Consider the following 15,749-nt stretch of genomic DNA (forward strand, 5'->3'; position numbering starts at 1 on the left):
TTTAGCCCCTGACAGCAACAGCTCTGTCACACTACCAGCCAGGGAAACTATACAATCTGTGCCATCTTGGCACCACCCATGGAGACAGGTGATCAGTAGAATAGTCAGAGGTGAGATCATTTGACACAGGGTTTAGTCTGATATTGCACATGATTAATTATTTTTTCTAAACAAAAAACAACATAAATCTATTCAGTGGCGAACCCTTCATTCAAAATACAATAAAATATACAATGAACAATAAAACATGCAAATTACAAGTCACGTCCTCTGTGTACATATATATCAATACCCACCATTCACCCAACACACCAACATAATGCCTTGTTGCTTAAGGCTGCAGCCATATTCATGCAAGACAACTTAAATACACAAGTCTGGACCAGACAATCCAGTGACTGACATCGTGGGCATTGACCTACACAATGGGGATACAAAGACGTGTCAACCAATCCCGTTAGTTGCCTCTTATGACAAGCTTGGGTTACTGAAGACAAATTCTATACCAAAGCTTCACTATCCCGACATTACACGACAAAACCTAAACACCACACATTTTCTTTCATATTCTGAGACCTTTTTCACATAAAGTTTTCTGTCACAAGAACTGCTATTAGTATAACAGTAGAGGGGATGTCAATAAGTTTTGAGCCTTGCATAGAAAAACATAAAATATTGGTATGAACCACATTTATTTTTCAACATAGTCTCCTTGTGAGTCAAGACACGTTTCATCTTTTCTGCCAAGCGCTGATGCCATCTTGGCGCCATTTTGGTCCTCAAACCAAGCCTCAGTAGCAGCAATAAGCTCATTATCATCCTGAAATCTACGACCACGCAAGTGTTTCTTGAGATTTGGGAACAGATGGTAATCACTTGGTGCCAGGTCTGGAGAGTAGGGGGGATGCGGCAAGATTTCGTACCCGCATTCCTGGACAGCAGCGGCTGCAACGCGAGAGGTGTGTACTGGAGCACTGTCTTGATGAAGAAGAATACCACGTCTGATCTTGCCCCTGCGCTTCACCTTGATTGACTGTCGCACTTGCCTAAACAAGTCAGCGTTCTTCCTCTTGGTAAGTAATCTATGTGGATGACGCCTTTGCTATCCCAGAAGACTGTCACCATTACCTTCTGCACTGATCTGGAGGCTTTGAACTTTTTGGTCCTGGTCCTTCCATTCCATGGATTCTTGTTTGCTCTCAGGATCGCAGTGGTGGATGCAGGTTTCATCACAGGTTACTAGCCAAAAGTGAAAATCTTCTGGATTCTTGTTGTATCTGGTTAGCATGGAGTTGCTTATGGTGACCCTTGTTTGCTTCATTTCATCTGTAAGCATTCTTGGCACCCATCTTGCGCACACCTGACGAGAAGTTCATGAAGAATTGTCTCGATGGATCCGTGTGAAATGCCTGTGGTCTCCTCTAACTCGTGGAGTGTCATTCGACGATTTTCCAGCACAAGTCTATGCACTCTGTCAATGTTTTCCTGACTAGTGCTTGGGCGACCTGGACGGGGGTCATCTTCAAGACTCTCTCTACCATGCTTAAATTCATTGACCCATCGTTTGATGGTAGCAGAGGAAGGGGAAGACTTCCCATGAACTGCTGAAAGCCTTTCTTCAATGTTCTTCGCCGAGTTTCCTTCAAGAAGTAAAAACTTAATTACTGCTCTATACTCAATTTTATTCATTTTCACTGCCGTGAGGGGGGTCTCTTTCTGTCAATGTGAGCTGTTCAATAACTTCTGAGAATAGGATACCAAAACTTATATACCACATCAGCTACACCCCAAGGTTCAATGTCGTACCATAGGCTGTGACACCTGGGTATGAAAAATGCTCAAGGCTCAAAACTTATTGACATCCCCTCGTATGTTCACCGTGTAGGATACACTGGCAATGCACTGCTTGTGCTGCACTGAGACAAGACACAAAGTTAGCAAACTGACAAAGATCGTCTCAAGTCTGTTGCCATGGCATGATCTGTTCATCAAGCCCATGGGCTACTAAGGAGGTGATATGGTCTGAGGTTCACAGACAAGCCCATGGACTACCAAAGGAGGCGATATGGTCTGAGGTTCACGGACAGGCCCATGGACTACTAAGGAGGTGATATGGTCTGAGGTTCACAGACAAGGCCATGGACCACTAAAGGAGGTGATATGGTCTGAGGTTCACGGACCTGGCTCAGCCAGAGGAAGATGGGGACAACAGGATGGGTTCTGAAGGAGTTCAAAGCCACACTGTACCATTGGCATGGGTAGCTTTTCGATCTTCTTTTAATGCTGCAAGACCAGATTGGGTCAGATATCATAAACTCAGGAAGCCAACAAGCCCATATTTTGAGAGAAAATGACATGTACTCTCTCCTTGGAAACAGAAGGAAGAGCTTGTTTGATCATATCACAAAACATTTAAGTAAATCACCTTGATATTTATTTTCCAGTCTGAACAGAAGTTCTAATATTCAAAAAGAAAGATATCAAAAAAGGGAGCACACACTGTTTTGGGAAATCTTAACTCTTGGTCCATCATGTTTCACGGAATTCTTCAGATGGCACATGCTTTAATTTGACACCTTAACACCAATCTCAAGAGGAATATAACAGCATATAACAGGACAATTGCCACTCACACAATTGCTATCCAAAACATGACAAAATAATTTCGTTTCTTTAGGCAGGCAGTGAATTGTAAATAACTGGTAGTACAGTTGTAGCACAGTCTTCAAAGTTCCATCAGCAAACCAATGGGCGATCTTGACTGACGATCCAGAGTTCTTGCCATAGAAAAGAACAATATGCAATTGAGGTTGTCTTCTCTACTGTCAAATTGAAGGAAGATCCCTCTAGTCAGCTTGTATTTATCAGGGATGATCAAGGTGGCTGGGCTCTCCGGTTGTAAATACCAAAACCCCTTGACATGAACTTTGTTTACTGCTCTCTCCGACTTAACATATTCTGCTTGGTTGTCCCTGGAGGTAGTGACTTGGATGTGGAATCCTGGCCATTTAATGGACAGCACTTTCATTTCCTGAAATCACTACTAATCACTACTAAACTGGATTTAGCACTAAAGAAAAGGATGTAATCTGCTGATTTGTACTGTTTTGTAAGCAAAGTCTGTATGCTCTCTTTCTCAAATCATTCATCTCACCAAATTTAGATTTAAGACCGTAGCCTCCAAGCTCAAACAAGTGTTTGCCAGGAATATGGCAATGTCCACTGCTACTAAAGAAGAACGAAATAATTACTTCACATTCACTGCTTGGTGACACAAGATGCCTGAAATGACTGGTGTCTGCATAATCACCCAATGTGGACTGTCTACAAAATTGAAAACATTGGGTGCAATGTATTATGAGACATTGCATTAACATAAGTTTGAAAGTGGTCAGTGTTGTGGTGACCCTGAAAACTAGGTCCAGGTCACCAAATGAAATCCCCCAGTGTAGGCTGTCACCAAATTTGAAGCTACTGGGTACCAGTTCATAAGCTATCACGTTAATAAAAATCAGGACATATGTATGTATGGACATATGGATGCCGCTGAATACATAGTCCCCCATTCCGCACTGTGGCAGGGGACAACAAATTGATTTTCTTAACACTTGAGCTTCTCAGCACTTTTATCATATGTTTTCCCAGTGCTCCCATACATTCTCTAAATTATGTTAGTAACTGATCTTCTGTATAATAACCAACTGTATGAGATGGACCAGTGATTGTTATGGACCTTTAGAATCAAGAACAAAGGAGGAATGGATGTATTTGGAGTTTTTAGGTCTTGTCAAAAGTTGATCATACATTGGCAAGGTCATTGGCAGATTTCAACCCCAGTTAACATACTAACTTGGTGCAGTTCAACATTGATCATCACATTGTTTAGATTTCATCTTTGTTATTGCCATGGTATATAATATTCGGGTGAAATGTAATACTCTTACCTTGGTAGTGTAAGTCTTGAGGTCCAAGGCCTTTGGTTCAGTTTGATTTGGTTCAGAATATGAGAACTTACTTCTTGGAAAATAGCAGCACAGACATAGAAATGCACAGATTTTGACAAAATGATTTGATTTTTAGACATTGTAGAAAAGGTTTTAAAAGGTTAATAAAATGATGGTGCGAAAACCAAAATATCAAAGTTTTTATTGCACTTTGGCATACCGAACCAAAGGTAAAATACTACGGTTCTACTAACACCGCCATTTCACCCCGAATATAATACAAATCAGATAGCCACCGTGCCAGGTATGTAAACCAAACTGGACTTCAGCTGCTTCACCATGGTGAGACCGTGATGTCTGCAGAAGCTGTTGTACTAGTTGTAGATGTCGCATCATAATTTACAGACCAGAGTCCTCCCCGTTGTATGATACTTTCTGAAGTGAATGATTATAATAACAATAACAGCAACATCAATATGTAAACAAGCCGAGGATGTTGGACGAAGTGTCAGTGGATATGTTGATGGTTCTGTAATGCAGGACGGCACAGAAATATATGTCTTGAAAGCTTAGTTTCTTGATACAGACTCAGTTTTCGTCACTTTTAACAATTGGTGCACTGACTTTATGAGTATGCTTTTGAGGAAACTTTTGTGAAGTTGGCAGCCTAGGAAACTGGCTTTCCGTGTGGTTTTGTGTCAAAATATAGATCATGAAGAACTGGCTGCATATTGGCAACGACTGAAGTTAGATTCCCATACTAAGGACCATGTGGACTTAAGTACATTTGCTTCCTGCATGGATCCTAGCTGGGTTTACATAATTTGAGACGATTAAGTTTTGACAATCTAGCCATAAATTTAAATGACTTGGACAACTGCGGCACTGAGTTTATGAGCAGGCTTTTAAAGAGAAGAGCTGCTTGAAGTGTGAAACAAGGAATTTCAGGAGGCTCAGAACTTTGTACAGGTAAAAATCAATGAGTGATTTCTCATTGAAATGTATACATAAAATGTAGATTATGTAATAGATTTAACATGACTGTTCAACATGCTGTCAGTGGATGTCCAACACAGACATACACACAATATCATAAGAATATGATGGCATGGCTCATTTCTTTTATGACTGTGGTAATGAATCAGAGGCCCATCCACAGTGGGCCCCAGATTGTGAGGGTCTCATGGAATAGGCCCCTCAACAGCCTCAGATGTATCCCGACACACCTGATCTTGTCATGTTTAATAAAACCATTAATAAAACTGACTGCTCTGTCCCTGTTGAAGGAAATGCACATTGACCAACTTCAGGATGACATGACAAATGTGCAGACAGCTGGGTTTACTGAATGGAGCACACCCCTTCTAGCACCCTGGGAAATGCAGAGTTGGGGAGTCAGCACATTCTCTATAGACTTCTTGGTTGGTACTGGCAATGAGCTGATGATGAAGCTAACTAGCCTGTCTGTGCCAGTATCACTCGAACCCACTTTACTTCATGATATATTAATATCTGAGAACTACAACAATAATAATTAAAATATTCTAAAATATGCATTCTTTTGGGCCACGATTCAAATATGTGTTTAGCACAATTGCAATTTTTTGTAGCTTTATCCATTTTAAGCACATTACATTATTGAAAAGTTTTTTTTGTACTTACTTCAGTTCAACTCCAGACTTAGTTAGGATTTTTCTTGATGCTTGATAGCGTATACCATGTCGATCATCTAGGTATGTGACCGACTTCATTCCAGAGAGGACAATTAACTTTGCACAAACATTACAGGGGTGGAGTGTCACATAGATAGAACAGCCTCTCAAATCCCCTGCACAAGACGCAATTGCTCGCTGTTCAGCGTGACACACTGGGAAAAAGAGAGAGATACGCTAACACATGTGCACTTTGAGATTTGCAATGCTAACATCTTCATCTCCAGTTGTACACAACATACAGCCGGATGTACATTCACACCATACCAACAGTCCATTTGGCTGTACAATTTGGTACGAGGGTGGAGTGAAAAGAAAGGGACAGCCAAGGGTGCAAGAAAGAATGGAGACAACACAGCAAAGCTTAATGTATCAACAACTTTGTCAGCACTTGTACAGGTGCCTCTCAAACACCTGGCTGTACCTTTCTCTGTACTCCTCCCTCGTAACAAATAGTGAACTCTGTAAAGATTTTAATGATATCTTCTGTACATATATTCTGCAAACACTTCAAAGGTTTGGTCTGATGTTTTGAAACAGGTCACATGCTAAGCTAAACACAACCTTACAGGTTCTGACTCCTTTTGGTGTGGACTTTTTGGTGTAAAAACAATTTATCAAAAATGCAAATGCCAAAGTAGAAAAATAGTGCAATGAAAAAACCCTGCAAAACTGGAGTTCAAACGATTCTGTAATTTCACCACAGCGCTGGGGGAAAAAGTGGTTTCAGCAGCTGTGCTGCATCCATAGTGCATGTGCAGTGATTAGGTTTGCGCTGCTTGAACTGGGAAGGCGACTCGTTAAAACACAGTATGTGATGTGTGCAAGGATTATCACTGCGGATCTAAGTTTAAAAACAAGAGGTGTTTCTTGTGATTACAAACATCTTGGGTCTGCCGCAATAAATATACACTGGTCTTAACCAGTTCTGACTCTGACACATTATGTAACTACACAGACAGGCAGGTGTCATACTTGTACACATGACATGTTATTATGTCTGAGGGTGGCAAACAAACTGCATTTTCTGGATGACTGGATCAAACGGAAACCGGTGCAAGCTCACATTGTCAGTTTTAAGTTCTGGTTTGTACTTTGATGAATGACAGTTCTCAGTCATGAGGTAGTTCAGCCATGTTTGTTGACTGGATCGAACATAAATGCAGAGGTGTTTCAGTGTGGGTTCTAGTACCAGTGACACTCCTGCTTGACAACGGTACATGAATCCATACAGAAACATTGCATCATACACAATAAAAGAAGCTGTTATCCATAAAAAATCTTACTTTCTTATTGCTCATGATACTTGTAAAATGCCAGTTAAACAGATCATCTCCGTACACACACAATAAGCCCTCGGTAACTGAATCAGCTGATGAAAAATCTTTGTTACACTGGGGTGCGCACCCACCTGTTCTGGCCAGGTAAGCTCAAGTATGCACTTTTGATTCGTGATTGTACACTTTTAATTTTTATGATTTGCTTTTCCACAATCAGCAGTGTGTATTGTATGTCATCAGTTGTGTTTTAATTATACCTGTAAGATCAGCTATTCACTGGTACTTCATGTTTATTAGTTTTGGAGTTATACAGCAATTCATCAGTCCACTTTTGAGCCAAATGGACGTTAGTGGGTGGAAACTAAAGCCCTGAACCTGAAGGCCACTATTAGACTGACATACAGATCAAGGCACCATTCAATACCTTATTTTTGATCATGCATGTGAAAACAGTTCTATGCTGGTATCACAAAAACAGGGTCTTATCACATGTCTCCCTAAGAGTGTTAAAGGTACAAAATTGCTAAAAATCGTGGAGACCAATATCACTTTTTATACCACCTATAAATTAGCCTCAGCAGTTATACCTATAGAATAAGGAGGGTATTACCACGTTTTGTTAATGAAAACCACAAAGGTTTAGTTGAAGGAAGATATACAGGAGAAGTCACAAGACAGATATAGGATGTAATGGACTGTACTGAAACATATCAAATCCCAGGACTATCACTGTTTATGGATTTTGAAAGGAATGAAAGGAATGATGCTCGTCTGTGATATGTTACATCATAATGGAAACTTCTTACATAAAGCTGATTTGGAAAAAAATATGGAATTGCAAACATAAACTTCCTGTGTTTTGAAGGTATAAAGAGTACTGTAGTAGCATATTGCAGATTCAGGAAGTACCTGATACAGGTCGGACCTAGCAGGTGCAATGCCTAACACTACCCTTTAACAAATCTTGCATTTGTGGACAACATCAAAATGGGTAAATCCTTTTATAACATACTTTTACCTCATTACCTCAAGTTGAGACAAGACCAATATTCTCAGTAAAACAATGTAACAAAGAAGACTGGCAAATAGATGCACAGAAAGTATACAGTTAAGATGGTCCCACTTCAAGATTCCCCATAAGATTTAATGACCAAACATAAGTTACATTTGATGAAATATACAGACTCAAAATGCTCATTCTGTGAATCTGCCCCTGAAACAATCACACATTTATTGTGTGAATGTCGATATACAGTGAAAGTATGGACGGAAGTATCCAACTGGCTTGATATATTGTTTGAATGAAATATAACTTTGACGCATGAAAACATTATCTTTGGTTTCAAGGCAAAAACAACAATCCGCTTAATTTGGTGTTTTTAATAGTGAAATATATGCTATAAAAAACAAGCCAAAACAATATAAAACCAAATTTTAAAGTGTTTCAAAGGGAAATACTTCATTACTATAAAGCTACCAAATATATGTCATTTTCTAATACAAATCCAGCAAAATTCTATGCTTTCTGGTCCTCCTTCCATACATTAATTGCAAGCTGTGCAGTAGATGCTACACAAGTAGAAGATAACTGGACCGTACACTTGAATTCATATGCATACGAGCCTGGGACAAAGAAATGAAGCATACAATAGCATCCACCCTGAATATAGGATGATTGATTAGAGTTGATGAAGATGAAGATGATTGATTAGAGTTGATGAAGATGAAGATGATTGATTGAGTTGATGAAGATGAAGATGAAGATGATGACAATGCTTGCATGATGTTGACAAAGAAATTGTATAGGATATTTTGCACAATGTATTATGTTAAGAATAAAAGGATGACAAGATGCTCTGTATGATGTATTGTTCAATGTACTGTAACATTGATATTATGTACAAAGTACTAAGATCAACAAATGGGGGATGAAGAGGGCTTGTACGATGTGTTACGTAACCTAATATGATAAAGAATGAAGGGCAACATTGTCCTGCAGAATGCTCCTTGCAATGTACAATGTCAACATTTACTTTGGGAAATAAAAACATTTTTAAAAAAAAGAAAAAAGTATTGCACTTTGTACTTGATTGTACACTCTTAATTTTGATTATTTGCTTTTCCACAATCAGCAATGTATATTATATGTCATCAATAAGTGACAATTGTGTTTTCATGATGCTTGTTTGTTTCATTGCATGTGGCCTTTAAGATCATCATTTCATTGAGTACTTCATGTTTATCAGTTTTTGAGTTATATTCATTCATCAGTCCACTTTTCAGCCATCTATACGGCGGCTGTCTGTAAACAATGGAGTCAGGACTGACTTACATGTGGGTGAAACCACCAAAACCTTCATCACATGACTCAGAGAACAACACCCAATATGCTCTTACCATACAATCCTTTATTGTGTAGTGGATCCGGGTCGTCCTTACACCATGGGTACTTGTCATTGTCGTCGTTTGGCATGTTGTTGTAGCCAACTGCCTTCACTCTGCCATAGTTGTCCACCACACAGGCGCCAACCTACAACAGTGATACCAATATATCTCTATTTGTTGTACATACATTGGAAATATTGTTTAACAACAATGTTTACTGATGTCACAAAGTAAATGACGGATTTAAGCAGTAATTACAAAGAACAACAATATAAATAGGTGATCCGGTACAGAGCACTGACTGATTTAAACAGATGACTGGGTACACAGAACTGCTTGGTCCAAACACATAATTTGGTATGGAGCACTACCTGGTCCGAAACACGATTGGGTAAAGCTTTTATCTTTGAAGCATGGTTGATCCGACTTTATATTATTGCCAAACTGTTGTTTGAACAACGTCTTCAGTGACATGTTTACCTGCAGCACTGGGTCTCTGCTTCGACGGGACGCTGCCACCGCTATTGCCATGTACATCTCATCCAAACTGATAACATCAGACCTCATTATGACACCTGTTGGAAATACATCACATATACTTACAGAAAATGTCAACACAAAAGAACAGCAAGTCCTAATGATCCCTTTAAATGGATTCTGTTTGCCATAAAAGGCAAACTAGCTGTGATAATTACATTGTGTGTGAATGAATCTAGAAATCAAAAACAAACAAAAATGTCAGTTACCATGGTTACACATACCAGATTCTTAGCGTTAGAGCTGAGGTAATTAAACAAATCACAGGCAATCTGCTGACACTAGCTGTTGTTCACCGACAGGACAATCACGTCCTTGTCTATTTGCTAAAAACTGGATAAGAATCTGAGAGCAATGCACGTTTGCTTGTACATGTGACAGCTGTTTTCAGTTCACACTAGAGATAGCATTTTCATTATAAACTGCAGATAAGCTCTGGAATTCAAGAGTTCAACTACCTGTCGACAGAGTAATGCAAGCATTCAGTAAACCTCATGAAAGGATAACTGTCTGTGTATGTGTCTTGATTATCTGTGAGCACATCCCAGTTGGATACATGTTGCAGTCAGTCATATAAGCACTTAATCAAACCAGGCTCATTTTGTGAGCAACGGAATGAATGGCGAGTTAGTTTGGGCTTAACACATGTAACTGCAGCAACAGTCCAGTACCAGACCACGTATGGCAGTCCCATGTATTACAAGATAACTTTCACAGAATCCACAGCTAAGACTAGTTTCCCAAGTAGAGAAGGGAACAACACGACAAAATGTAACAATGAGCACAGTGTCCAACCTAAATTCACACCCACTCATTTACAAACTCACTCAAACACAAAATCACTCCTAACTTTCTATAACACACACACTAACCTGTCACTCTCTCTTAACTCCCACTGGCTAACCTGTCACTCTCTCTTAACTCCCACACACTAACCTGTCACTCTCTCTTAACTCCCACACACTAACCTGTCACTCTCTCTTAACTCCCACACGCTAAAGAGAATGATTTCGTGATACAGGGTGCCTCAGTCGGCTGCCTCTATCCACACCAAGCTACAATACATGACCTGTCACATGTCATACAGCACTATACCTACAGTGTGTAGCATGACCTGTCACATCACATACATCACTATACCTACAGTGTGTGGCATGACCTGTCACATGTCATACAGCACTATACCTACAGTGTGTAGCTTGACCTGTCACATGTCATACAGCACTATACCTACAGTGTGTAGCATGACCTGTCACATCACATACATCACTATACCTACAGTGTGTGGCATGACCTGTCACATGTCATACAGCACTATACCTACAGTGAGTGGTATGACCTGTCACATGTCATACAGCACTATACCTACAGTGAGTGGTATGACCTGTCACATGTCATACAACACTATACCTACAGTGAGTGGTATGACCTGTCACATGTCATACAGCACTATACCTACAGTGTGTAGCATGACCTGTCACATGTCATACAGCACTATACCTACAGTGTGTAGCATGACCTGTCACATGTCATACAGCACTATACCTACAGTGTGTAGCTTGACCTGTCACATGTCATACAGCACTATACCTACAGTGAGTGGTATGACCTGTCACATGTCATACAGCACTATACCTACAGTGAGTGGTATGACCTGTCACATGTCATACATCACTATACCTACAGTGAGTGGTGTGACCTGTCACATGTCATACAGCACTATACCTACAGTGAGTGGTATGACCTGTCACATGTCATACAGCACTATACCTACAGTGTGTAGGACCATTGCTATTATGATATCCACATAGAAAAAGAGAAGTAGTAATGAACCTGATAACTATAGGGGCATTTCGTTGTTGTACTCCTTTTTATGGCACTGCTAGGCACATGCATATGTCTGATGGTACCTTTTGGTAGTTTTGGAATTCTTTAACTTGAATAAAGGCAGATTGTACTGTGCTTTGATGAATTTCAAGAAAGCATTCGACATGGGTAACCAAAATAAATTATCTTATCTTTTGATTAATGGTATCCATGGAAATATATTTATGTTCTTCAACTTATACATGACGTGAAGTTGTCAGTGAGGGGTGAAAACTATCTGATTATTTTGATTATTCCAATGGTGTTAGAGAAGAATGTTTATTTAGTCCCTTATTGTTTCCCATATTGATTACTGTAGACCAAGCCATTCACTAATTAGGGGTGACCAGCATGGCCATTCATTAATACGCTATGTATTAAGCATCTGTTAAGATGCCTGAGGGGAAGTCAATGTGAAGCTGGAGAAATCAGGGTATCGAGATTGAAGTTGGTGGGCCGACATTCAAGGGCAGACTAGAACATGAAATGGTGACGACTGATGAAAATGTGTGTGTGCAAGCGCCCTATATGGCGGCGGTCTGGATCAACGGCATGAGCATCAATCTGTGCACAGACTAGTATACATATAATAACAACCAGGTGCTGTTCTCCATGCTGGATTGGTTGTGCTGGAATGTGCCTATCCATAATACAGGTAGATAACTCTACAGATAGAGACCACTGTATTTAAAGACAGCACTGTAGTATCCCATCCACCACTGGGTGCTTGTCTGACTGCAGGGTTCATATCTCCTGTGTATTGTTATGGTGAACATATCTCAGGCTAAACTACCCTTTCAGAAAGTGTTCCATCTGTGTCCTATATTCTTTCTTCCGCAGATTAACAACTAGTGGTTCAACCGTATATATTGTACTTACTTTGACGGCATTTATGATTTAGCTACTTTTGTGAGGCCCCAGAAATTGTTGTGTTAGGTTTTGTTAATAGTTCTAATATATATCAATTTATAAATATTATTTGGGAGGAACACTTACCGTTGAAAACAGCTATGCATTTATGGATTTATTATTATTATTACTATTACTATTAATTAATTAGGGCATTCTGAATATTCCCGTGTGGCAACATTCAGGGTCAGTTTGACCAAACTTATTGGCGCAATTCGACTGGTACCCACTGCACCCACGATCCCTCCTGCCTGTTTGTGACAATGACACGTGCACGAAAATTACATATGAGCCATTGATAACTTGGTCTTGAAAGATGAAGCATCATCACGGTGTCATGATGAATGTCTGGGGGTCTAACTGAAAAAAATAAAACCGGATGTCGTTGTACAAAGCGATCTTCGCGCTACGGTGATCGGTTGCTTTGTACAGCGTCCTCCTACACCATTAAGATAGACAGGTCTCTGATATAGAGAGAAAACAAACCCTCTCGCGTCTTTTACTGTACCGGAAGGGAATGTCATCGACCCGGCTCTCATAGCCGCTCGACTCTGATATATTTGGAAGTATGACCTAGATACATAAGGTCAGGGAAATTATGCAGAAGGAGAAACTCCAAGTTGAACGTATGCCTCACCTCGTCACGTGACCAGTGTAGCCAATATGGCAGCAGCTTAGTATTAGATTGAGCCCGGTCATCATCAGATTAAATTCGCTGAGTGTTGTGGCAACTGAAAACCTATATGTAGAAGATAAGTGAACTATTTTGTCACTTCAGTTTAAGGCAAATAATTGTTATTAGTGTCAGTATTGGGACAGGAGATTTGTAGTTAAGTTTCAAGTCGGTATGTTATGGCTTACTGGCTTCATTTCTCGATTCGCCGCGAAGACAGATTAAACTGTGTCGATAAACTCTTCTTTCACACATCAGGGATTCTCTACAACTCTACAGCCTCTATATAGGCTCCCGGGTTTAATTTTTAGAAGGGAAGCGTGCCTTTAGTTGAAAGGTAATTGCCACTAATAGCAGGGATACTCTACAACAGGGATGGGTCACTCGCTTGCTTTCTTTACCATTTGTACTAATTAACGTGTGCCTCGTCATGCTCCAACGCACACATATACGTTGTGGATTATCCCTGGTTTAACAGAACTTCAGCCAGTTTATTGTATCAGTAGGAATTTTACAATGAATGATTGAACTATAGTTAAAATTAAGAGCAAGAATTATGTGAATGAATGAACGAATTAAAGAAAATTAAAAGAAAGAAGTACATATGTAAATGAATCATAGAATAAATGATACACCGCGGCCTTCCCTAACAAAACATGTTAAAGAACGCAAAAGTATCGCGAGAAGACGTGTTAACATCAGCTGTCCTTTTATAAAATCTACTTTGAAACATTTTTGTTTACATTAATAATTAATTCAGATATCTTATTGCATGTGGGGAATGGAATGGACATTAACAAAATGTTAGCTGACACTGTCACACTGCCCTGAAATATATAGTGTAAATCTCTCACAAAGCGTTCTAAAACACCTTTCCAGTTTGGTCAAATAATAAGATCCACAAGAAAGAAAGAAGTTATGGAACTATAACCCTCAAGCATCAATGGCGAATGAGATCAGATCGGCAATATGTCACATTTTTCACACACCTCAAATGCACCCTAACATACTTTAATTTCTATTATAAAACTATCACTATTACTTGCAAACACATTTCACCTGATGGTATGTTCCCCTGATATGAATTAAAGGTGTACGTGAAAGATGTTTTTGAGGAAGTAACTAGGATTGCTCAAACAACGGCGTATAGCATTTCAATGGCGAAATGTCATATTTTTCACACACCTCAATTGCACCCGAACAATTTTTAAGTCATAAAACTGTCACTATTACTTGCAAATACCTTTCAGCTAAAGGTATGTTCTCCTTCTAAAAATTAAACGAATGCGTGAAAGAAGTTTTTATCGGCACAATCTTCGCGGTGAATCGAGAATGAAAGCCAGTGAGCTATAACTTACCGACTTGAAACTTTACTACATATCTGCTGTCCTAATACGGACACTAACACCAATTATTTGACTTAAACTGAAGTGACAAAATAGTTAACGGTATAGCCTATCTTCTAGATGTTGGATTTCAGATGTTACAACACTCAGCGAACTTAATCAGCTGTTGAAAATAAACCGGGCTCAATCTTCAGTACTACGCTGCCACCATATTGGCTACACTGGTTACGTAACGACCCGAGACATAGATTCAGTGGCTTTTCGAGGAGTTTCTTCTCCCCCCTCTATGTAGGTTCCCTGCTAATAGTGATAGTTTTATGACTTAAAACATGTTACGGTGTATTTGAGATGTGTGAAGAATATCACATATCGCCGATCTGTTCTGATCCGCTATTGAAATGCTACACATCATTGTTTAAGTGTTTCTAGTTATTGCTTCAAAAACATCTTTCACACACACCTTTAATTCTTATGAGGGGAATATACTATCAGGTGATAGTGTCAGAATCTGAAAAAATGCTAGGGTGTATATGAGGTGTGTGATAAATGTGACATATCGCTGATCTGATCTTATCCGCCATTGAAATACTCACTGCGTTGTTTGGGGGGTTCTAGCTATTATTCTGAAACACACACACCTTTCATTTTCATGAAGGGAATATACCATCAGGTGAGAAGTGTTTGCAATTAGTAGTGATAGTTTTATGATTTTAGAAAACCTGTTAGGGTGCATGTGATGTGTGTGAAAATATGACATATCACCGATATGATCTGATCCGCCATTGATACTTGTGATACTTGAGGGTTATAGTCCTATAACTTCTTTCTTTCTTGTGGATCTTATTATATGACAAAACTGAAAAGGCGTTTTCAGCGCTTTGTAATAACTAAAATGCTTTATGGTTCAACTTCTTTATTATACAAGGTCACAACGTTTCGAGACAGATCCTAGTCTCTTCTTCAGGTGAAGTGAGGGTAAAACTGATGTGTTCACATACAGCAGACTTCTGATCCAAATTTTGAACTGATGTTTTGTGTTCTTTTAACCTGACGGACAGTGGTCGACCAGTTTCACCAATATATGTCTCTTTACAACT

The 15,749-nt window shown here is 39.5% G+C and overlaps 1 protein-coding gene across 5 annotated transcripts in view; it reads right to left on the reverse strand.

The window, feature by feature from the left end:
• Positions 1-191: 191 nt before the first annotated feature.
• The window catches only part of LOC137274681 (probable deoxycytidylate deaminase), a 195,160-nt gene continuing 179,602 nt past the window's right edge, over positions 192-15,749 (reverse strand). For 4 of the 5 annotated variants that reach the window (XM_067808017.1, XM_067808019.1, XM_067808018.1 and 1 more), the window contains 4 exons: positions 9,802-9,896; positions 9,334-9,466; positions 5,607-5,811; positions 192-4,379 (listed from right to left, as the gene is read on the reverse strand). In XM_067808017.1, coding sequence (XP_067664118.1) covers positions 4,337-4,379; positions 5,607-5,811; positions 9,334-9,466; positions 9,802-9,896 — 476 coding nt within the window. In that variant the 3' untranslated portion in view covers positions 192-4,336. The remainder of the gene's footprint in view (positions 4,380-5,606; positions 5,812-9,333; positions 9,467-9,801; positions 9,897-15,749) is intronic. The other variant, XR_010956190.1, reaches the window with a different exon arrangement.

This window comes from Haliotis asinina, chromosome 2 (assembly GCF_037392515.1).
Source record: "Haliotis asinina isolate JCU_RB_2024 chromosome 2, JCU_Hal_asi_v2, whole genome shotgun sequence".
NCBI classification, from domain to species: Eukaryota; Metazoa; Mollusca; class Gastropoda; order Lepetellida; family Haliotidae; genus Haliotis; species Haliotis asinina.